Raw genomic sequence first — 25477 nt, 5'->3', positions numbered from 1 at the left:
AATAATAAAGTACTATACAGTATGTGATATTTCTGGGGTCATGCTATAACCTTCTGGGTGTGTTCTCATAACTGACCAAACCAGCGGTAAATACAATACTGAGCTAAGATGTGTGGCTAAGGCAAAATTTGACTAGGTAGGTTACAAGGGTTATAAAACTGCCATTGCTAGCAATTGTCAATATTTTATGAGGTCTTCTAACAATAAAACAGAGTTTGAAATGTACTGTATAACATTATCCCTTTAATTTTATGGTGAGTCCTGCACTACCGAAACGTTATCATTAAGCTGTGCACAAGGGGGTAAAAAAATACACAGAAGAAAAAAAGATACAAAGGAAAAGAAAAATCTGGACAAATGATTTTATTGCAGGATGTCTATGAGCACCAGTAAACTGAATTAAATATGCAATACAGAATACAACTGCTTTCCTAAGGGCCACATAGTTTATCAGGATGTGACGAAGGCCTTAAGCCCTCAAAAGTCATGCCAGCAGAGTCCAAACTCTAGTCATAACAAGCTAAAAAGGCTCCAAGAATGGGTCTGGAGACAGACTGCGTGTCTGTTGCTTAGAGACCAATCTAGCTCAGCTGAAAGACAAAATGCTAGAAGGATGACCATTATGCATGTATGATGTATGTATGTGTGTATATGTATATATACATATTTATATACATATATATACACATATTTTGGGAGGGAGGGAGGCAGGGAGAAAAGGGTATAACAATTAATGAAAACATCCACTAAAGCTTGTGTAAGGGTTGGTTTGTGATCTGCATCAGCAGAAGGCTGACCCCCACAAAGGAAATTTTGGATCCTTGAAGTACAGAGCATAATTAAGGGACAAGGCTAACCAAATGATGGTTATTGAAGGCCAACATTAGCATACAAGGGTGAGAGCTAAACTGTGGAGTCACCCACAGCAGTCTCAGTGTATTTTTGGTCACTAGGTAAGTCACATAGTATTATTATGAGGTAGCACATGATTATGTTTTGCATTGTACAGATGAATGAAGTCAGATTGAGTGAATCCTCAGCATTGCCAAAGGAAGCCAATTGAAGAACTCAAGACTTTATACCACTGGAACATTTCTACATGAGCAGAGCAGGATATTTGTGGAATCTTCCAAGAACTTGACAGTTTTCACTTAGGCACAAAGGGCTGTTCACCATGATCCCACAGAACACAATGCTGACTCTGGTTTTGCAAGGATTCTCCAGCCAAAGGTAACAAGTCAATGCCCAATGACTGGCTCAGCTTTCTTTACTCTGCCTTCAGCTCCATTAGAGACCTTGCCACTTCTTGTCTGTGGCCCCACAAAAGCTGGAAGGGCCTTCAAGGAGGCAGATGTTAGTCTCTGGCCCATATTTGGGTTCTTACAACTGGACCTTTCTGGTTTTAAAAATCAAAACAATTGTCTTTAAAAATGTAACTCAAATTATCCTGGAAAATTAGAGATAAAGAGAAGACCAGGAAGAGGAAGACAGAATGATGAAACTGAAGAACTTTCTAGTAACAGTGGCTTCTGCACAGGGGACTTATTATTTGGTTTGAAGTCCTTTAAATTCCCAGAATATCAGACAGATCTAAATTCTAAAATACAAAGGCTCAAAAAATAGTTGATTTCTCTATGGAGGGAACTCCTTCAATTAATGAACATTATGACCTCTCTGTGTTTGGTGGATCAGTCTTAGGGAGTGAGTTACATGACTTACTCAGGGGTCACAAAATGGCAGAGGGTAGGATCTGAACCTAGCTCTTCCTGAGTTCAAGCCCAGTCCTTGCTGGGCTTAGCATGTTGCTGCTATTCTCTATATTCCCATATTGAGTTGAAAAATGTCTTCTAAAGCCAAGTACACTTTGATTCTCTGATGTTTGGGATTATTTGTGCCACATGGGCTTAAATCAGTAAGGGACCGTGGTGTGTTTTACATTGCCAGAGTAGAAGTAGTTTCATTCGTGAGCTCTGCTAAAGATTCTTCCCTTACTCCTCATAACTGATGTATTTCTCTGGAAAACTTTATACTACTGGTCTTGAACATAGGCTGTACTGCCAAATCTGAAAGGAAAGACAAAGTGGAAAAAACAAAATGAACTCCAAACACCAAAGCTTATAGAACATACTCAAATTTCATAGAGGCCACATTTGGGAGTGGGGGAAAAGCATGGATTAAATCTGGGCAAGCATGGTTTCTAATGAAGTGAAGACTAAGGGAGAAAACAAAGGAGGGAAGGAAAAAGGGATTCTGCAATATCATGTAAGAAGGCGGGTTCTCATTTATTAGTAGAGGATAATGGTTTTGTGTTGCAGATATTCACCTATAAGGGAAATGACAGGTCAGTTGAACCTTAACCCTTAGAAATAAAAGCAGCTTTTGTATAAACTCAAAGGGAACAATGGCTCACATCCTTCTTCTCTCTGCTTCTACTACCATCTACATAATTGTCTCATTGTATAGTTATATGCCATATACGTACAAACATATCTGACTTGATTGAGGTAAAAACACTAATATCTCCTATGCCCAAAAGTAGACACAATCACAACGGGCAGCGTTTCTGTAAGAATAGGAAAATAACTTTAGAATGTGCCTGGTTAGGCATCTATTTGACACTAGCTAAAAATCTGGAGTTTGAAAAGAGGTCAACAATAGTATCTGATTTATCTGCACTTCTTACAGGAGTAGAATGTTTTCGGATTATGCATCATTATACCTCCAGCCAATGGCAAAGGTACTTGCTTTTAGAGGAGAACAGATTCATCACATCTTTGTGCTTTTAAAATTATGAACTCAGGATAATTGTAAGAGAACTTAACAAAAGAAACTTGACTTAGAAGTAATAGCTTAACCTATAAAACAAGATCTGGTGCTATATTTTTAATATTGCACTGAATTCCAATGCGGGGGGCTGCACTATTTTTCCTGTTTAGGTATCATTTGCTCATGCATCACATATCATTCTTTCATTAAATCAAGGGTGATACTTAATTCTTAACATTTATAATTAGAAGTGTAAACATTATCCCTTTCCTATGGAAATGTGAACTTTTTCAGTCTGAGATCAGTTCTAACAGAAATATTTTAAGTCTTTCAAATGAAAATATCAGTAACTCCTTTGTGGTAAGGCTAGTCAGCGCGTCAGCATTTGTTTGTACAGTGCTGCCTAAATGACTAAACCCAATAGACTAAGTATCTGAAGGTTCTTTACATAATGGAAATCAACCCAGGCAAACATGAGTCAGTTGAACAATGACAATGAGAACCTCATCATAGCACTATTTGCTATAGAGTATCCAGGATCAGGCAAGTTCAAGATGACTCAGCTCCTGACCTATCAAAAAAGATTGCACTGTAAGAAGGTTACAACTATAAATCAGTCCCATGACATGCAACCTGAAAGGGGGATTTTTCACTGAGCACTCAAGTTAGACTGGGAACCAAACAAAGCATTGATAGGTGCTTCCAAGTTCTTGAAGCTTTCTGATAGTAGCTTGCCAAAGAACAAACTAGCTCCAAAAAACTCGTTTTTCCTGAATTCACCTGTAAGCTGCTGTGGTATTTTGTTATCTTTAGATGTTAAGAGAATGCAAAAAGACTGGAGACATGTCCTACATTCTTGATGGGCCTTTGCTGCATAGCCCGGTTAGTAAACCTCATGCTGACTGGACAAGCCATCCACAGCCATATGCCATCTTATTTTTTTTCCTGAAGCTTCATAATAATTTTTCTTGGTATGCTTTGAAGTGGCCTAGAAAAGTCTCATCTGCTGCAGTTGGTTTATTTTCTAAGTTCCACTTAGGATGAAGCAATAGAAACCACTTAGAAATGCTTATTTCTTGAAGTTTCTTTCTTTCTGCGCCTGAGGCTATTTTATCCATTCTGCTTTTCATATAAAAATGGAAGCATTATTTTTGGATAGTTTTGTTCAGCACACCAACCCTTAGCATAAAGTAATTTTTCTTCTTACACCATTATCCCATCATTTTTGCTCTTGGGAATGTAAATCCTCTTGCTCAGAATCTGAAAAAGTTTTGTTTGTTTTTAAAATGCAGGCAGTCTTAAAACAAAAATGGCACATAAGCCTTCCTGTGCTTTGGATAGGAGTCAAACTTGCTCAGGTAAAATTTGTGGCTCAAAATAGCAGCCAGGGCCTGGCTGAAGAAGACATATGATACCACAAGCCACCAGGTAAAATTGTTGAATCCAAAGGTGACAGCCAAGGACACATAGATCATCAGTTCTGCAAAATAATTAGGGCCAGAAACATATTCAAACCAGTCTCCAAAAGGAATTCTGTAGTTAGAGTGAATGACCTTTCCTGAAATGAAAAAAAAAAAAAAGACTCAGTATGAATTTGAAATGAGGGTGTTTTTTGACTAGAAAACATGTAGTTATACTTGTATCCTACATATAAAACGCACAATCTTGATATAAGAACCAATTTCTATATTAAAAACTATTCAGTTCAGAAAGCCAAATATTAATAATTACAAAAGAAAAACTAGTACGAAAAGTATGTGTAAAAAAGGGACATAATTAGCTTTGTATTTTAAAAAGATCCCAACTTAAAGCTATAATCCTGTTTTTCTCTAAGCTTGATGACAAAAACTGAGATCTTACATATTGACGGCTAACTTTCTATAAAATGCTAAATTTTTTTAGATTGAAATTGAATTTATTAGAGGAAACAACAAACCACTTGGCAGGCCACTTCAGAAAATAAAAGGATACTCAGGCTAACCCTGTAAATTATCTGGATATTGTAGGCCAAGGTCTACTTTGACTTAAAGGTTACTTCCTGGGGCTTGATTATCTTGCATTTCAAAGTTGGCAAAACCTCTTAAATATCTCACTTTACTCTCAACAATCCTTTACAGATGAAGAAACAATTGATCCCAAAGGCTAATGTTTAATTTTACTTTTAAAGAAGGAAAGATGGCTTAAAGAGCAGGGTGACTGTAGTAGGATAAACAAAGGGGTAAAGTTTAAGAGGTTATAAATTAAAATTTTTCTTTCAGCCCTGGCATATTTACATGTAGTTTGAGGTCAAGATAGTATTCTTTGGAGTCAGTATCCAAAATTGGACAGATTTACAAAGTGCCTGGAGAGAGGAATTAAAAACACTTTATGGTTATGCATTTTAGTAGCATAAAATGTTAAATAAATGCTAAGTAAGGCAACAGAATTCCATAATCTCTAAAGATCGTGAGCACATGAATTAGGAATTCCATATTCTTAGGAATTCCAAAATTTCCTCATTGTCAATGAATTTCATTTCCTTCTCACCAAATTTTTTTTTAACTAGAACAGCAGTAATTGATTAATTTGGCTTCTCTTCCTTTCCTGTGATTCTTTTTTTTTTTTCAATAGTTGCAATTAATTTATTAAAAGAGATGATTGGTTAGGCATCTGCAATGGTGACTTCAGCTTCTACACCTGATTCAATGCTGATAGAAGTGATCTGTTTAACAATTTCAGAAGGACCGTGCAAATCAATAAGGCACTTATGTATTCTAAACTGGAACTGATCCCAAGTCTTCGAAACTGCACTGCCAGGAATTTTTCTAGTTGTGATTCGAAGTGCCTTAGTGGGCATTTGAACAGGTCCCTTCACTCTGAAGTTCTTTTCTTTGCCTCCTCTACTTAGGTCAGCACACACTTTCTCCAGTGATTTCACATTGTGGCTGGGGAGGGTGATCCCGGTTCAGTGAATGGCCACTTTGGACTCCACAAGTGTCATGCCAATGTCTTTGAATGCCATGGCAGTGCAGTGTCTTCCTGACCAACTTATTCCTCAATGAGAGTGAATAGCGGTGAGTCAGGAGGAGGAGAGGCAGGGACTGCTGACTCCACGTGGCTATGGCGGTGATATCTTCATCAAAGAGCCTTTCCTGTGATTCTAATAGGAATCAAGACAAATGTCTCTCATACTTTATGGTATGGTTCCAACAACCCTAGGATACAGGTGGCTGGCGATATTATTATCCCCTTCCTCAGATGTCAAGAACTCTGCCCAAAAGGTGGGTAATAGGATAATACTGTAAAATCACAGAATTTTGTTTATTTTAAATGTTTGTAATTATAAACTTAATCATCCAACATGTACATTTGGATGTATATGGAGCAAAAAAAGATGTAAAACTGTGAACTTGTTAGATTTTTGTGTGTGTACATATTAAATTTTAACATGGTAGTAATAAGATTGCCCTGTTGGTGTGCTCTTCTGAATTCCTATTTTTCTTTTGTATCTTTTAAAATGTTTTATGGCTGCTATTTTTTTGAATCTCTATTATTACCTACTAATTCTTTGCACACTCTCTCCCCAAACTCTTCCTTGTAACAAATGATTGTCAAGCAAAACAAAACATATCAGCTGTGTCTGAAAAATGAAAGAATCCTTGAACATTAAAGCTGAGAGGGACTGAGATCATCTAGTCTAAACCTCTCATTTTACAGATGAGAAAACTCAGACCCTGATAGGAAGTGATTTGCACCAAGATATTTGGGCTGGTTAGTGAAGAAAAGAACAGTTGTCCTCTGAAGATGAACAGTTATAGGCTACAAATTTAAATAAGCTCACCTGAATCATTTTTCCTTATATTAGCCAGGATGACATGGCACCTGTGTTGATGGACAGATGACCAGATATACATCATCATTCCCAGGATATGGAACCAACGTGTTTGCATCAACAGACTTTTCCCTACATAAACTGTGGATATGACAGTTACCTGATTAGCAAAATGTTGACACCAGAAATATAACATATTTTGAAAAAAGAAGAACCTTGTTGAGTTAGCTCAGGGGCAGAACTAATTTATCTATCCTATCAGTCAGATTTTCTCCTCAAGGACCTGGAACGTGCACCCATCTGGATGCAGAGTGGACAAACTCCCTTCCCTTCCCTTCAGTTTTCTAGACAAGGGACAGCTTTGTTTTCTATTGGCTGACAAACTGTGAAGCCATTCGCAGAAAATTCTATGTTATTGGATATTTTTCTCCATCAGCATGCTCTAGGCCATGTCCCCTTTCAGAAGTGGAATTCTGTACTCTGTTTACTGCTATTGCTAGCAACAATGGTATGATATATGAGGGTGTGGGGTACCATTACTTTCACCATGAGGAAGTACAGTGACAGGTTTGTGGCAGTGAAAGCAGTGGGTTCTATGTCTCAAAACAACTGTAAATAAACCTCTGTTCAAAAGCCTTGCTTAAAGGTGATTCATTCTCTTCTAATGTCTGGAAAACAGTTTCTAGAAAAATGAAGGGTAGTCATTACTTTTGCAGAACTACACAAACCTGCTATGAAGGTAAATTAAGGAACTGAAGGGAGGAGTCAGAAATGAGTTCATCTTTCATAACATGACTAACGTGGAAATATGTTTAACATGACTGTACATATGTAACCTATATCAGATTGCTTGCTGTCATGGGGGAAGGGGAGAGAAGGGAAGAAGGCAGAAAAATTTGGAACTCAAAATCTTATAAAAATGAATACTGAAAACTAAAAAAATGAAAAAAAGAAAAGAGTTCTTCTCCAAACCACAAAAACCACAAATCACAGATTGAAGGAATCCTAATCCATAGTTATAGGAGTCTGGTGGATTATAGGATCAGAGTTTTAGAGCTAAAAGAGATGACATCTAGTCCAATTCTCTCATTTTATGGATGAGGAATCTGAGACTCAGAGAAGTAGGACTTCCCCAACTTCCTACAGATTTGAATTTGAATTTGTAATTTCAGGAAAAGAATCTCCAGGGGAAAAAAATATCTTAAAAGCCTGAAATAAGTCTAAAAATATGAGATGGCAAATGGCACTATCTTCCTCCTAAAAGATTATTTTACTTGGGGCTTGGAACCAGGTGGCTCAGACAACAATGTTCCAGGTGACTTTCCTAGATAAGATGGCTAACAGCTTCAATTAACAGTAAAGGAACTTTTACTAAATTATGATATCTTGAAGGAGTAGGGACAGAAGTGGGGCAGAAATGTGTATACAGTACACAGATAAAGATAACAGAAGGTAGGATAAGGAAAAAGGAGAGGTCCAATTAAGATGCCCTAGGAGTACTGGAATAACAACAGCCTTAGGACTTGAGTGGCTGGCAGCATTATTAGAAAAGGTAGGTGAAGAGAAGGTGTTACAGTATCTAGCACCTGGAAAATGCACTCTAAAGTCCATGTGTGCCCACTTCTCCCTGCAGTTCTCATAAGAGAAGTTCAAAAAGCAATCCAAGAGGAGAGGAAACAAAATCTAGCCTACAGCTCCATGAGAGCTGAGTGATGTCAATCACTGTATCAAAACACAAACATTTATATAGTGCTAGCTAGCTATGTGTCAGGCATCGTACTGGGTGCTGAGGAGTCAGGAGGCTGGAAGCGAACAGCCAAAAGCCCTTTGGAAAAAAAGCAGAGTTCTTATTGTAGGAAACTCAAAGGTGGCTGATATTCACCAAGAATGTGTGAAAATCAAGACGTTAACTGAAAGTGGGTAAAAAAAAGTTCTTCCCAGTCTGAAAAACACATCTCAATTTAATTCAGCTAATTAAATTCAGAGCAACTTAACTGAGTCATATTACTCTAGAAGTAGTGAACTGACTGGCTGTGTCATGACCATAGGGAGAAAATAAAAACGGCACAAAAAGAGGAAGTAAGTACAACAAGAATTTAAGAAGCCTCCTCTGAAAGCCTACTAATGCCTTTTGGGGAAATTTAGAAAGGGAAGTAGAAATCAAACTGAACCATTGCTTAAGTACTAGACATATAGAAGATGGCAGAGTAGAAAGAAGGACCTGTAGAAGCTCCCCCATGTAGTCCATAAAATACCTGTAAAAAATGACTATAAACAAATTCTAGAGCAGCAGAAGACACAAAATGACAGAGTGAGAGAGATTTCCAGCCCAAGACAGCCTGGAAGCCTGACAGGAAAGGTGTATCACACTCACAGTGTAGGCCACCCACAGTGGCAGGGACAGGACCCAAAACAGGCTTCAGGGAATCACCAGCAGCAGCAGTTCCCAGACGGCTCAACCCACAATCCCCCCAAACAGCTTCAAAAGTCAGTGAGAAAGCTCCTTCACCCAGGAGAAGGGAATGTGGCCAGCAGCAGCCACTGCAGCAGCAGTGTCCCCTTTTGGAGCCTTCTGCCTAAAGCCCCTGGGGAAATTGAGCAGCTGATCTGAATCTCAGCCCTGAGCACAGCCCTGGGGTGAGGAGGTGCACTGGCATGGTGGAGCTGGAGGCAGTTGTGGAGAGGGAATTCTACTTGTAGCTTCAGGACAGAAAAGTTTTTAGTTGCTCCCAGACCAGTGCACAGGCCAAGAGAGGAGTAAACTCCTCTCCCTTGATTGTGCCACCTTGGAGGAACTGAGAACTTACAGGTTCCCAGAGTATACCCTCCTCTTGAAAAAGGACTCAAAAGTCAAGTAACTGGCTGGGGAAATGCCCAAAAAAAGGGAAAAAAAACTAAGACTATAAAAGGTTATTTTCTTGGTGAACAGATATTTTCTTCCATACTTTTGGATGAGGAAGAGCAATGCATAACGTCAGAGGAAGTCAAGGCGTCTACATCCAAAACCTCCAAAATAAATATGCAGTGGTCTCAGGCCATGAAAGAGCTCAAAAAGGATTTTGAAAATCAAGTTATAGAGGTGGAGGAAAAACTGGGAAGAGAAATGAGAGCAATGAAAGAAAATCATGAAAAGCGAGTCAACAGCTTGCTAAAGGAAACCCAAAAAAGTGCTGAAGAAAATAACACCTTTAAAAACAGGCTAACTCGACAGGTGTGACAGCCTCCACCCTGACTAGCACAGCAGCACAGGCTGCGTCCTCGGCACCATGACAGACCGCTACACCATCCACAGCCAGCTGGAGCATCTGCAGTCCAAATACATCGGCATGGGCCACCCTGACACCACCAAGTGGGAATGGCTGGTGAACCAGCACCGCGATTCGTACTGCTCCTACCTGGGCCACTTCGACCTGCTCAACTACTTCGCCATTGCTGAGAATAAGAGCAAAGTGCACGTGCGCTTCAACCTGATGGAGAAGATGCTGCAGCCCTGCAATCCCCTGGTCAACAAAACCGAGGAGAACTGAGCCCCTGGTGCAGGAGTCCACCCTTTGTGGCTTCCGGCTCCTCGAGGTCGGAGTCCTCCCTGGCCTGCACCCATCTCTGACCCCGGCAGAGTCGGCATCCTGCCGCCGCCGCAGTGCCTCGGCCGGACCTGTCTTCGTGTTAAGAAAATCCCTGGGACTGTGACTATGGGGCGTCCTCAGTGCTGGCCAATGTTTGGGTAGTCACTCCAGAGAGGGAGATGAACTCGGAAACCTGTGTTTGGGTGTTGGTGTTTATTTTTTACCTCCCTATAAAGATAAAAATCCTAGCAAAAAAAAAAAATAGGCTAACTCAATTGGCAAAAGATGTTCAAAAAGCCAATGAGGAGAAGAATGCTTTAAAAAGCAGAGTTAACCAAATGGAAAAGGAGGTTCAAAAACTCACTGAAGAAAATAGTTCTTCAAAAATTAGAATGGAACAGATGGAAGCTAATGACTTTATGAGAAACCAAGAAATTACAAAACAAAACCAAAAGAATGAAAAAATGGAAGATAATGTGAAATATCTCATTGAAAAAACAACTGACCTGGAAAACAGATCCAGGAGAGACAATTTAAAAATTATGGGACTACCTAAAAGCCATGGTCAAAAAAAAGAGCCTAGGCATCATCTTTCAAGAAATTATCAAGGAAAACTGCCCTGATATTCTAGAACCATATTCTAGAACCAGAGGGTAAAATAAATATTGAAAGAATCCACCAATCACCTCCTGAAAAAAGATCCAAAAAGAGAAACTCCTAGGAATATTGTAGCAAAATTCCAGAGTTCCCAGGTCAAAGAGAAATACTGCAAGCTGCTAGAAAAAAATAATTCCAGTAATGTGGAAATACAATCAGGATAAAACAAGATCTAGCAGCTTCTACATTAAGGGATTGAAGGGCTTGGAATATGATATTCCAGAAGTCAAAGGAACTGGGATAAAAACCAAGAATCACCTACCCAGCAAAACTGAGTATAATACTTTAGGGGAAAAAATTGTCATTCAATGAAATAGAGGACTTTCAGGCATTCTTGATGAAAAGACCAGAACTGAATAGAAAATTTGACTTTCAAACACAAGGATCAAGAGAAGCATGAAAAGGTAAACAGGAAAGAGAAATCATAAGGGACTTAGTAAAGTTGAACTGTTTACATTCCTACATGGAAAGATAATATTTGTAACTCTTGAAACTTTTCTCAGTATCTCTGTAATTGGAGGGATTATACACACACACGTATAGACAGAGAGCTCAGAGTAAGTTGAATAAGAATGGATGATGTCTAAAAAAATAAAATTAAGGGGTGAGAGAGGAATATATTGGGAGGAGAAAAGGAGAAATGGAATGGGGCAAATTATCTCTCATAAAAGAGGCAAGAAAAAGCTTTTTCAATGGAGGAGAAAAGGGAGGAGGTGAGAGGGAAAAGTGAAGCTTAATCTCTTCACATTTGGCTTAAGGAGGGAATAACATGCTCACTCAATTTGGTATGAAAATCTATCTTACACTACAGGAAAGTAGGGGAGAAGGGGACAAGTGGGGTGAGAGGGATGATGGAAGGGAGAGTAATTAGAAGTAAACACTTTTGGGGAGGGACAAGGTCAAAAGAAAGAACAGAATAAATGGGGGGCAGGATAGCATGGAGGGAAATATAGTTAGTCTTACACAACATGACTAATATGGAAGTCTTTTGCAAAACTACACATATATAGACTTTACTGGATTGCTTGCCTTCTCAGTGGGGATGGATGGGGAGGAAGAAAGGGAGAGAAGTTGGAACTCAAAGTTTTAGGAACGAATGTTGAGAATTGTTTTTGTATATAACTAGGAAATAAGAAATACAGGTAATGGGGTATAGAAATATATCTTGCCCTACAAGAAAAGAGAGAAGATGGGGATAAGGGAAGACAGCAGTGTGATAGAAGAGAGGGCAGATTGAGGGAAGGGGTAATCAGATTTACAATGCATTATGGGGTGGGGGAATGGGAGAGATGGGGAGAAAATTTGGAACTCGAAATTTTGTGGAAATGAATGTTGAAAACTAAAAATAAATAAATAAACAGGAAAAAGTATTAGACAAATAGCAAATTCAATCTAAATTTATAGAGATGAGATAAAGGTCGCTTTTAGGAATCAATAGAGAAATATGACTCCGGGAGAAAACAGATTCATGTCAGAGAGAAATACAGTGCTGGAATCCCAGTAGCTACAGCAGTAATAAAAACCAACTTGCACTAAAAATGTTAATGCATTAGCTTGTAGAATTTTGAGACTGAACACTATCACTACAACCCAGTTTCTTACAGCCATCAATACCATTGCGTTGCTCCCTTCTCTTAACAACTGATAAACATTTCAGGAAATATATCTTATCGAGGTGTTGCCTGGGTGCTTGTTGATCAAGACCAAGTTTATGGGTAGTATTCAGAAATTAAAACACACTTCATGATCTCAATCATCAGTGGTTCTTAACCCTTTGTGTATCATGGGTCCCTTTGGCAGTCTGGTGAAGACTCCTCAGAATAATGTTTTTAAACAATTACGGAAAACATTTAATTTCAGTTAGAGGGTTATGAAAAAAAAGATGTAATTCTTCCCCCACCCCCATCCAAGTTCATGGACTTCTAGAAATCTGTCAGATCTCTGGAATCTCTGGATCCCAAGTCAAGAACCCCTTGTTCTAAATATAAGGAATGTTAAAAAAAAAAAAAAGCAACACCAAAGCCTTAGTCTGCTATTTGTTTCAGTTTCATTCTACCCTTTTCCTCTTTTCTCTGACCCTCCCATTAAAATAGCTTGTTATTTGTGATGGGAAGAAGATGCTAAATTAGTGGCTCTGTGGTACCTTATCCTACCCTTGCAGGAGAGGGGAATGTTTTGTTATTTGCCTTACTTATTGTAAACCTGAATTTGAATAAACCATTTCCCTAAGGGGAGGGTCAGGAGCCACAGTGTAGCAGCCTGAGCAGAGCAAGTGGTTAGAGGCAGTAGCAAGGAAAGGCATTGACTGTTCTTTGTCTGAGGTTCCATCTGTCATCCCAGCCTGACCTCACCTATGCCCCTGAGGACCACTCAATCATTGAAGAAGCAAAATCATATTCAGGCAGACATTTCTGTTGCTTGTACTTATGAATGAGTATCTGTGCTGGCTGCTAACTTTCCCATAAGACCACAAGCTCCTCAAACCCAAGGGACTGATTCCTCTAATTTTTGAATTTCCCATAAGGCCTCATCCGGCATTCTGCCCCAAACTGCACTGTCAATGAATCCCAAAGAGCTAAGCCCACCAGCCAGACCAGTGGAAACACACTCACCATTTCTTCTGTCACTGGGTACTTGGCTCAGCACAGTTAAGCCAATAATAACATAATAAGAGATTCCAAAGCAGTACTGAACCACGTGAATCATACTCTCGGAGAACACGCTGATGAAGAGGCACTCGATGAGTCTTCGTATACTGTGGAGCCACATAAAGACCAGAACCAAGAAGGCAGACAGCACTAGCTCATCACCTGCAATGAAAAGCACAACATACTCAGAAGGCTTCTGTCCTGGGGCTAACTTTCCAAGCTATTTTTCCATGGTTGCACATACAACCTTCCAGCTAACGAAAGTTTAGCACTAGTTTAAGTAGTTTTGTTTAGCTTAAAGACTGTTTAGTACGATCCTTCATTTTCATAGACATGTAGTAACTAATGTCCAGAGTTTTTTTTTTTCAAGATTTTATCACTGGCTAATCAAGTGGCATCCTGGGATGGGGAAGCCTGGTCCCCTGATACCTTCTTCGGGCAGCTGGGTGGCTCAGGGGAGAAAGCACCAGGCCTGGAGTAAGGAAGACCTGTGTTCAAATCCAGTCTCAGATACTTACTAGCTGTGTGACCCTGAGCAAGTCACTTACCCACTGCCTGCCTCAATTTCATTAACAGTGATATGAGGATAATAAGAACACCAACCATACATAGTTGTTGTGAGGATCAACTGAGATATTTAAAAAGTGTTTAGAACAGTGCATGGCACATAGTAGGTGCTTCAAAAATGTTTGCTATTCATTAATTAGCTAATTATCTTAAGTATCCTAGCACAGTTATGCTACAGATGACACTTTCTGAGCTATATGGAAAGCATGTCACTATCAGATAAAAATTAACTGGTCTGAAACCCAAAAGAAGTTACTTAGGAGTATGGGTTTCATCCTATGGGCATCCCTATATCCTGGAAGGTCAAGATCTGCCTTTTCAGCTGACAGGACTAGCCTTGGAATGCTGAAAAGGCATTTATCTATATGTTGCAGATGCAGATGAAGTCTTCTGCATCCTGCCTAGGTTCAGTCCATGTGGGGACACGGGAGAGAAGTCATTCAAGAGAGAACAAAAAAGAGATACAGACTGAAGCAGAAAGGGAGCCTGCATTTCATGTGAGAAATCAAATTGAAGGATATGTCTGTTCTGGACCTTCCCCTCCTCTCCCTCTACAGGCCATTAAGTGTTCAATAACACACATGCATGCATGCTCGCACATGCACGCGCACACACACACACACACACACACACACACACACACACACACACACACACACACACACACACACACACACACACACCAGATTGTAGTTCTTTAGAAATAGCCAAAAGTGAAAAATCCAAACTCTTCCTTCTAAAGGTAAAACTCCAGTATAATTCAACAAAGTCCTGAAAAACGCTTGTTTAAATGAGCAGGAGATGGGGTGGAAACTTTTCTCCTTCAAAAAGGGATTGAGTCTGGTCTTCTCCTCCTAGCTAACAAGTCCTCCTGGTCACAGCCCCAAATTCTTGTTCCTAGAGAGGGTGTGACAGGGTTTAATAGCTGGGGGACAGAAGAGATTTTCATCTGGCTTCTCAGTGGGTTTAATTTTGGTTTAGGTCAATTGTTCCTTCCTTCTGCTTCTCCATTTTTAAAAGTATAGCTAATGTGAAGAAGGTATTTCATAACTATCTGAAAAATAACTGGCTTTAAAAGTAAGATTACTATTTTGCCACAAACTCACCATGTAACATTTTTATTTTTTCTTCTCAAAGTTTTGTATCAAGTTTTTCAGCAAACACTTGTCAAAGTTCTGAGGCTTTCGGCTGATTATTTTGTGACAGTATGTTTCCTAGAATCTGATGTTTCAAAGTAGCAATCAAGGACAGGGCAAACTTTTCTTCTTTTCAGAAACGGAAGGCTTCTTTGAGGCTTCAATGGATCCAAGCTCTTGTGGACAATGGGTACCAGCACTTGCCTCAAAGGTAGGAAAGCAAGTTCCAATCTTGTTTCTGATGACAGGAGTAAAAGTCGTGCACTTTCCTCTATATGTTCATTCTTATCTTTTTTTATTCAACCTTTCACTCTAAGCAAGACTTGTAATAATAAAAATAATTGCTGTTGCTGGTCATTTTCAGTTGTACCTGACTCTTTTGTGACCCCTTTTGGGGTTTTCTTGGTAAATATACGACAGTGATTTACCATTTCCTTCTCCAGTTCATTTTACAGATAAGGAAACTGAGGCAAACAGGATTAAATGAGTTGTTCAGGATCACATAGCTAGTAAGTATCTGAGGCTGGATTTGAACTCAGGTCTTCCCAACTCCAACCTTGGTGATTTATCCACTGCACCACCTAGCTGTTCCAATAATAATAATAGCTAACATTTATATATAGCACTCTAAAGTTTGCAAAGCACTTTTCATATGATCCTATTCTCACAACAACTCTGTGAGGTAGGTGCTGTCTCATCTTATAGATGATGAAATTGAGGCTAAGAGGTTATCTCAGGCTGAATTCAGTCCTCCTTATCTTCCCATCTCCAAGTCCAGCACTCACTATGTCACCTAGAGCAAACTTCACAAAATATTTCCGAATTCACCAGGCTGGGGGCAAGGACTGATTTTTACTCCCATCTATGAAATGCCATGGGCAATTCTTGCTAACCTGACATTATCAAAACAGGATGAATGTTTGGAATTAGAGTGGTTTACCTTGTGTTTGTGAAGCCCCAAGTTTTCTGAGCAAATCCTGAAGCCATACCGGAAAGGGTGTTCCTAGGAGCAGGGCTTGGATAAGACATAGAAGCAAAAAGCCATTCCACACCACTGAAATGATATAGAAATGACAAAACCACCTGTAGAAAAACAACAGAAACTTGGTTTGAGTGAAGAGGGGTTAGGCTAAGTCAGCCTGGACCAAGTCTAATACCTTTTCATGACTTGAATTCTATTAGAAAACTATTGCAAATTTACTTCTGGAAAGAGCCTCTCTGGCAAAAGGCCTCCACAGGACTGACTTGCCAAGTTGAACAAGAAGAACATGAATCTTGCAATATTTAAACATTTCTTATCTGTCAATGACTCCCTGATCTGGGTTCAAGTTCTAGAGACAGAGCCACAATGGCATCTAGGAAAAATCAATGTTGTGCCTTCCAGTGCTAAATGAAGGTATGATTTCTACATATTGCAACACTAGGGGCATGATGGTTTTCAAAGATTTTGCAAGACTGTAACTCAAATAAACCCTCAAGTACCACACTCTGGCGGGGGGGGGGACATGTCACTGTTATTTGTCTAGAGAGATTAAATTATTCTGCTGGAATAATTAGTTAGGCCTAAGTCCAGGAGCTTTATTTGAAGGTAGCTAGATAGTACAGTGGAGAGCGTGTCAGGCTTGGAGACAGGAGGACTCATCTTCCTGAGTTCAAATCTGACCTCAGACACTTTTTAGCTGTGTGCCCCTGGGTAAGTCACTTAACTCCATTTGCCTCAGTTTCCTCATTTGTAAAATGAGCTGGAGAAAGAAATGGCAAACCACTACAGAATATCTGCCAAGAAAACCCCAAATGGATCCCGAGTCAGACACTACTGAAAACAACTGACTAGAAATGATGAAATTACCAAGAAATACATATATTGCGCCCTATTTCCAAGACACTTTCAGATTTAACTGAGATAGAGGTTCAAATCTGACTCTTTTGTGACCATGAGGAACATAGTGCACCAACACCCTCCATGGGGGTTTTCTTGGCAAGAATACTGGAGTAGTTTGCCACTTTCTTCTCCAGTGGATTAAGGAAAACAAAAGTTAAGTGATTTGCTCAAAGTCACACATCTAGTAAGTGTCTGAGGCCAGTTCCTGAATCCAAGCCCAGGGTTCTAACCACTGAGTCGCTTACTTGCCATGAAATCCTGGGCAAGTCACTAATCTTCCAGGTACCCCAGCAAGTCTCTAAGACTGTATGTGCTCTAGAAAGGGCCTTCAAGGACATCTAGTTCAACCCTTTCATTTTACAGATAAGGAAACTGAGGCCCAGAGGGGTTCTGTGACTTACTCAAAGTCACATACAAGTGTCTGGGTCAGGATTTGAACTCAAGTCCTCCTCACACCAAATCAAGGATTCTACCACTCTGTGAAGTCATCTTGTAGTAGACAGTTATGGATCTGCTTGGAGTTTCATAACTGGGAACTCCCTACATGGATGTAATTCCAATTCCAGTCCCCTTTATACTCTCTCTTTAAAAAAAAACAAACCAAAACACCAACAAATAAGAATCAATCAACAAGCATTTATTAAGTGCATGTGTCAGGAGTGTGCTAAGCCTTACATACATATAAAGCAAAGCAAAAAACATAAAACAAAACCAAAACGGAAAAAAAAAATCTTTTTCCAAAAAGCCAATTATTTCAACTTGTTCCATTTGTAGACTGGAACAAGACTTAAACACCAAGCTGTCATTTGTGGATGAAGGCAGCCTTATGTCAACATACTACAGTGGTTCCTAATCTCTACAGCCTAGCCAGCTCTTTACTTCCTCCCTGCACACTATCAGATTTCTGTGGGGGTAATCCCCAGTCTTCCATCACCTTCTACTACACCCTCTCTTCTTTCACATCCCCACAGGATACTTCAGGAATGTCATGCACACAGTGCAAGTTTCATGAGTGTTGCCAAAACGCCTTAATTAGTAGTATGCCCCAGTCAGTGGAGTTCTGGGGTTAATGCTAAAAAAAACCAAAATAGTGAGTACAAAAAGGGAGTGTAAGGGAAGGCTGGCTTACAGAATTCTGGAGTGTACTCTATGTAGATTTGAAATTACAAGGTCTACCTTTATTTGTAGATTTTTAGAACACCTGAACGAAGTGCACCACTTGAAGTGTGATGAATAACAGAATTTTGTTCACATTCCTCTTCTGATGTTTCCTGCTTTCATGACGTTATTTATAGAAGTTGCTTTGCTTAGAGAGGCTTTCAAATTCCTTACATGTAAAATGATGGGAATTGACCCGGATGATCTTGGAGGCTCCCTCCTAGGTACAGAGTAGTTATCTGAGTTCAAAGTTTAAAAAACAATAGCGCAATGCTATACCCAAGAAAATCATGGCAGAATGAGCTTTCTAGGTCTTCAGCACAAATCTCAAAGACGGTTGTTTCAAAACTGTGCAATCGAATTGCTTCATATATAGCTGACTTCTCAGAAAATTACTATAAGGCAATAGCATTTTAGGAAATCAAATCTCTGGCAGCTAAATGGAAATTGGAAAGTAACACTGAACCCACAACATCTCCTGTGCAAATGTAGTGATGTTTAATTTATTTGAGCTTTAATTCTTAGACTGGCTTGCTACACAGAAAAGCAAAACATTCCAAGCTGAATAATCTATAAGCAGTCAATGTGTTGCTTGAAGGGGGGAAGATGATTCTGAGTATTAATCACTGACCTAATCTAAGTACTAACAGTAAATTTTCTCTGACAGTTTACCATGTGCTATGAGACCTGACCAATGTGCTCTGACTTCAGGCAGTCCAAATAGCCTGTGATTTCATTGTTTTGGCCGCTCTGCTCATACGTTCCCACCTGGACCAGAGTTCCTAAGTCACTATGGCCAAAAATAAATGAATGAACGGAACAGTCCTTTGCTGACTCATCTTCTGGGCTTCTCCAGGCTTAGCCAGGTGGTCCTTGAAACAGACACAGTCTCTTCCTGGGTCTACATTAAAAACCTTTTCTACCTTCACAGAATCCAAGGTGACAGACACCTCAGAAATCATCTAGTGACCAGGGCTGGAGAACCTGTGGCCTCAAGGCCACAGGGGGCCCTCTAGATCCTCAAGTGTGACCCTTTGACTGAATCCAAACTTCAAAGAACAAATCCTCTTAATAAAAGGATTTATTCTGTAAAACTTGGACTCAAAAGGCTGCACTTGCGGACCTAGAGGGCCTCCTGTAGCCTTGAGGCCAAAGGTTCCTTAGCTCTCGAGTCCCACTTGGACCTGAATGAGAACTCCCTTTCTAGGATGCATGGGAATGAAGGATGATGCAAGCCTTGTTTAAAGACCTCTAATGATAGGGAGAACACTACCTCCAAAGGGAGCTGTTTCAATTTTTGGCATGCTTTACTTGTTTGGGAGCTCCCCCTTAATTCATACCTAGATTAGCTTGTTTGCACTTTCCATCTAAGGTGTCCATCCCTTCTAGCCTGAGAAAGCTTTCCAAAATATTTAAAGATATCTAGCAAGTCTCACCCTCTGTCTAAATCCTTATCTTTTCCACGCTAAAGAACCTTAATTCTTTCCACTGATCTTCACAGGTTTTGATCTCAAGGCCCCCTTAAAGTGGGTTCTTCAAAGCTAAACACAATTTGGCATAGGGGGTCTGACCAGGGACTAGTTTTGAACACTGGGCTTCTTCAAGTAGTCTGAGAACAAGCAGCTTGTCTGCCATTTTCTCCCGGTATGGCAGACTCTTCCCTATGACCTTGGCCACCTTCAGGCACGAGACCAGGGGCAGAGAACAGAGGCAGAAGGGGAAGAAGGGACAGCAGAAAGACCATTGGGTTTGTAATCAGATGAACTGTCACTAGCACCTTGAGCAGGTCTTTTTTCACTTCTCTATAAGGGAAGAACTGGGTGATCTATAAGGTCCCTTCCAGATCCAAATCTAGTCCCTTGAATTAAACAATGATATTACCCTAATTCAGGCAACTGTGATTATTTAATGTCACATAGACCCTGAAGAATGCTCAGACTATAACTGTTGTATCCAAAAGTTGTTACACTGAACCTTGACACCATTTGGCCTCATATACAACCAGTCAGTAAACAGTTATTAATTGCCTACTATGTGCCAAGCAGTGGGGATACAAATTAAGGCAAAAGACAGTCCCTGAGTTCTAGGAGCTTACAATCCAATGGAAAAAGTTGTTGTTTAGTTGTGTTCAACTCTTCATGACCCCTGTGCTGTCCAAGGGATTTTCTTGGCAAAGATTCTGGAGTGGTTTGCCATTTCCTTCTCTTGTGGATTAAGGCAAACAGAAGTTAAGTGACTTGCCCAGGGTCACACAGTAGTAAGTGTCTGAGTTTGGATCTGAACTCAGGTCTTCCTGATTCCAGGCCCAGTGCTCTATCCACTGAGACACCTAGCTGCCTCCAGTTGAGGAAAAACAAAGAATAAATGGGGGTGAGCAGGACTGGAGGCAGGGTGGAGAAAGGGCAGGTAACTTGTCCAGAGTGGAGAAGGTAGGAAGCAGTGTTTTTTCCACTACAGCATGAGTTTTTCACTTGTTTGTCAGTTGTGTCTGACTCTCTGTGACCCCATTTGGGGTTTTCTAGGCAGACACTGGAGTGGTCTGCTATTTCCTTCGCCAGCTCATTTTGCAGATGAGGAAACTGAGGCAAACAGGGTTAAGTCACTTGCCCAGGATCACACAGCAAGTGTCTGAAGTTGGATTTGAACTCAGGTCTTCCTGACTGCAAGCCTGGCACTCTATCCATGGAGACACCTAGCTGCCTTGCTACAGCATAGGCTGCCCCAATAATAAGCACTGAAAAGTGTCTCAGTGGTTAGAGCATGGTCCTGGAGTCAGGAAGACCTGAGTTCAAATCTAGCCTCAGATACACACTAGATGTGTGACCCTGGGCAAATCACTTACCCTGTCTGCCTCAGTTTGTTCAACTGTAAAATGGGGAATAAGTGCCTACCTCCCCGGTTCATCATGAGAATCAAATGAGATATCTTGGTGTTGTCTCCTTCCTTAAACTGTGAGCTCTTTCAGGGCAGGGGCCTCTTTTTGTATCTCCAGTGTTTGGCACAATGCCTGGCACACAGTAGGTGCTTAATAAATGTTTACCGATTGATTCATAAAGTGCCTGGCACATAACAGGTTCTTCATAAATGCTTGTTCCTTTCCCCTTCAAGGAGTTCTCATTTCTGGTATAAAGAATTAAATTTCTTCAGGGATGATAAATGATGGGATCATAGGAAAGCCATCTAGTCCAACCCCCTGTTTTACAGATGAGGAAACTGAGGCCCAGAAGGTTGAACTGACTTGCCCAAGTGGCAGACCAGGCATGAAACTCTGGGCCTTTGACTCCAAATCCTTATCTTTCCTATCAACAAAGTACCTCCCTTACCCTTTTGTTTTTAATTTTTAAAAAATAAACCAGATTCAACTAGCTTTGACAGACTTAACTCTTCTCAGCAATGTAATGATCTAAGGCAATCCCAAAAGACTCATGAGGGAAAATGCCGTCCACATCCAGAGAAGGAACCACAGTCTGAACACAGATTGAAGCAGACTATTTTCTTTTTCTTTCTCGTGATTCTTCTTTTTGACTAATGTTGAAATGTGCTTAACATGATTGTACATGCATAGCCTAGATGAGATTGCATGCTGTCTTGGGGAAGGGAGAAAGGGAGAAAAATCTGAAACTCACAATTTTATAAAAGTAAATGTTGAAAGCTAAAAATAAATTGTAAAAAGGAAGAAAACTGAAAGAAAAAGAATCCTTATATGGAACAAAAAAATAATTCAGATGGAATACCCCATCAGCGTATTCATTCAGATGGAAAACCCATAATCAAATATGGGTTTTCAATACATTCAGACTTCCTTCTCATTAAGAACTATGGTTAACACACCTTTCATTGTTGAACTGGATCTGTCCCATTATTTCCACTGACAATACAAAAAGAAATGTATTGTTTAGACTTAGAAAAAACAATAGCTGAGACATACCATGGGAGGTTCCGCCCCAAAACTCTGGAGGAAGTCCTCCAGTATTATTTCATAATTTAGTGGAAAGACAAGAAGTTATTAGAAGCTCAAAGAGAACTAACTGTTAGTAATAAGAAAAAATAAAGGAAAGTCACTAACGCCTTGGGCAAATGAATCATTTAACCTCTGGGCCTCTGAGCTATATTGGATGATCTCTGAGGGTCCGATCAGTGATCAGCTCCAAACCTTAGGATGTCTCCGTTTTTTTGCTCACCATATAACAGGTATGATTAGTGACAACTGTTTTCCTGTGCCAGAGTAGGATTTAGAGAAATATGTAATAAACATGATATGTCAATAAAGGAAAAGCTTGGAATCTCATAAGGACAGGGCATGCTCTCCATCTAAAGATGGCCTATAATTTAGTGATGTGCCCAGGGTTATAGCATCACTAAGTGTCAGAGATGGATGTGAAGCCAATTCTCCTTGGCTTCTAGTCCACTTTATCCACTATGCCATCCTGCCCCTTGTCAGCTGCTGTGGGGAGACATCAAGTATGTTTTAAAAAGAAAAAAAAAGATAATTAATGGGAGATTTCATATTTTACAAGGAGCTGTTTTATGGCAGTGTGTTAATAATAAAAAAACGTGATAATATGGATGAAAAAAATTAGAAGGGATAGAAAGGATTAATTCTGATTAAAACCAGAATGAGAGAATTCCCAGTTAGGAGAATCTCTGGCAAGCAAAAATTCTAACCCCTTTGGCTTGATGATAGGGATAATCTCAGAAAATTAATATTTAGTTAAGGCAAATTTTGCCTATACTTTATTATGTCTGGATTCTTCATTCTCTTTTTCTCTTCTCAGAAAAACGGCTGCCATCAAGTCATCCCAATATATATACATCATGGCTTTGGAGGTGCAAGGGACCTTTGGAGCCATCTGGTCTAACCTCATTTTGCAGATGAAGAAATGGAGGCTGTGAGAGGGCAGGTGACTTACCTAAAGTCATCTAGTTGGTCTTTTAAATGGCAGAATTAAATACAAGTTCAGGGCCTGTGACAAAGTTCTGGGTTCTTTCCACGCTACCCCATGCTGCTCGGCTACCACTCAGAATATAGTGATTATTTACATCTCAGAAGTGAGGTTGTATTTAGTTTTTCAGTCACAGAATATAGATTAGATTGCTTTGGGATTATGCTTTGTTGGCATCAAAAAGATTCCACATTCTTCTCTCCTAAATGTCAAATATAAACACATTCTATACCCTGGCACTCAAATTTTTTAGAAAATGAAGACATAACCCAAACCATCCCCTTTTACATTTCTGACTCAGAGAATTGCTCCTTAGCCCTGATTTAATTTTTTAGTAATTTGATTTTATCCCTTAAGAAAACTCTAAGCCCTATATATCTCCTTGACATGGCATATGCTGAATATTCCATATGGTAACAGAGGCATTTTAGAGACAGAAGAAATTGGGTCCCTGAACCTTGAGGAAAACCACATGAACGGGTTGTCACTTAATCAGTCAACTCTGGCAGTCAGCAGAAGTCAATTTTACCTGATATGGGTTCATTTAGAAGATTCATGCCAGACATGAGAGGGAACATTGGTTAATATGGAAAACTTGCCTGTTAGACTGAAACAGAGGCCTATGACTAAGATGGTCTAGGGGAAAAACAAAAGGAGGCATATCTCATTTAATATAATGTTGAAAGCTGATAGGGTTGATTTTTATCTTATGTCAGTTCTGCCTACCTAAGCTTTAGGTCACTCAACTTTGTAACTTAACCACTCAGGAAAGTAGATAGAGAGCTGGGACTGGAGTCAAGAAAACCTGAGTTCAAATCCAGCCTCAGATACACAGATGTGTGACCTTGGGCAAGTCATTGAATCTGTCTCAGTTTGCTATAATAATAGCACCTACCTCCCAGGGTTCTTATGAACCTCAAATGAGATATTTGTAAAGCCCTTAGCACAGTGTTTCCCACAAAGCAGCTACTTAATAAATGCTTTTCCTTCTTTCCTTCCCTAAACCTGGCTAGCCTCAGATTTGCCCTACTAATACCATACCCTGCTCCAAAATAGTTATCAGATTAATATTGCCACAGCTTCCCTTCTGGAAAGGGTGTAGGTGTGCCAGTTGACTGATACCAATCTACTCATCACCCCCGCTGTTACTTCCCACTAAAATGTTTTTCCCTGGCCTCGCTACCTCTTCTATTTGGATCATCTCCCCCACATAATGATTTAAGAGAACAACTTATACAATGACAACCTTATAAAGAAAACTTGGAAGACTTGAGAACCTGATCAATTCAATGAAAGTTGCAATTCTAGGGAACCAAGAGGGAAGCCCAATACCCACCTCCTGGGACATATGATGAACTCAAGCAAGGACAGAAATGAGATACATTTTAGGATACGGCTCATGTGGGAAAATGTAACGAGGGTTTTCTTTTTCTCAGTTGGGAGGGTAAATAATTGAAAATACAAAATTCAAGAGTAAGTTCCTTGGAAGGCTAGTACGGTTTCTCTTGTTTTTGCAGCCTCACAGCACAGCCCGACAAACGCTGACGCATTCACTCAGAACACACACAGGAGAGGTATGAATGAGAAAGGGCTCTGACTTTTAGAATGTCAACTCAAAGCTGGAAAATGATGCCAAGGGTAGAGAAAAGGGGGAGGGGAGTTTGTTAAGAAGAGACTTTCCCTACCCAAAGCAATGTCAAACAGGACCTGGGACAGCGCGGGCTGCGCCTTCCGCGCCCAGCATGCTAGGGCTGTCTGTGACAGGAAGCCTTTGCCCCCATCCCAACGTAGGCCAATGCACCGCCAGGGCACAGTTCGGCACCTTCGTGCCGGGCTCCCCAGGCACCCTCACCACGCCTGCCCTCTGCTGCCCCCCGCAGGCCGCCCTACGAGCGGCGCGCCGCCTCGGAGCCCTGTCGCGTTTGGCCCGGGCTCCCCCGAGAGCGGGGCCCAAGGTGAGTTACCTCTTGGGGACATCGAAGACCTCATAGGAGGTCGGGCGCTGCTGCCCCACGCTCTTGGTTTTTCCATAGCGGATCAGGTCGTGGAAGAAGGTGGACAGAGCCAAGGGCCCTTGGGGAAAGACGCCGGGCGGCACGGTCTGCAGCAGCAGGGCCAGGAGGAAGGCGGAGGCCAGGATCAGCCACAGGGCGCCGATGGGAGACAGCTGCAGGAGCCCGACGCCCACCCAGGGCGCCATGCCAGCGCCTCCGCGGCACACGCCTACAGGAAAGCCGGAGCTGGGCGCGCGCGCGCTGGGCGCCCGAGAGTCCCCGGGCACGTCTTCCAGGCCCCGCAGGCTCCCAGCCTCGGGAAGCGTTTGACGCGCCACGCGGGGCGGAG

The 25477-nt window shown here is 40.7% G+C and overlaps 2 protein-coding genes, 1 long non-coding RNA gene and 1 pseudogene across 3 annotated transcripts; 2 read left to right on the top strand and 2 right to left on the bottom strand.

Moving 5' to 3' along the window:
* Positions 1-348: 348 nt before the first annotated feature.
* On the bottom strand, positions 349-25462 carry SRD5A3 (steroid 5 alpha-reductase 3). The gene is made up of 5 exons (XM_072620807.1): positions 25099-25462; positions 16092-16234; positions 13413-13610; positions 6587-6718; positions 349-4324 (listed from the first exon to the last, which is right to left on the bottom strand). Exons 1-5 carry the CDS (start codon positions 25332-25334, stop codon positions 4065-4067), a joined length of 969 nt encoding a protein of 322 aa, XP_072476908.1. The 5' UTR covers positions 25335-25462; the 3' UTR covers positions 349-4064.
* LOC140511634 (small ribosomal subunit protein uS10-like) lies at positions 4339-6580 on the bottom strand (annotated as a pseudogene).
* On the top strand, positions 6715-11634 carry LOC140511635 (splicing factor 3B subunit 5-like). Its single transcript, XM_072620809.1, has one exon. The coding sequence runs from the start codon at positions 9844-9846 to the stop codon at positions 10102-10104; it is 261 nt and encodes an 86-aa protein (XP_072476910.1). The 5' UTR covers positions 6715-9843; the 3' UTR covers positions 10105-11634.
* On the top strand, positions 22197-23165 carry LOC140511636 (uncharacterized). The gene is made up of 2 exons (XR_011969597.1): positions 22197-22382; positions 22967-23165. It is a non-coding gene; the product is annotated as an uncharacterized lncRNA (long non-coding RNA).
* Positions 25463-25477: the final 15 nt, after the last annotated feature.

Source organism: Notamacropus eugenii, chromosome 6 (genome assembly GCF_028372415.1).
Source record: "Notamacropus eugenii isolate mMacEug1 chromosome 6, mMacEug1.pri_v2, whole genome shotgun sequence".
NCBI classification, from domain to species: domain Eukaryota; kingdom Metazoa; phylum Chordata; class Mammalia; order Diprotodontia; family Macropodidae; genus Notamacropus; species Notamacropus eugenii.
The sequence above is the reverse complement of the archived record's forward strand: the minus strand, read 5'-3'. Positions and strand labels throughout refer to the sequence as shown.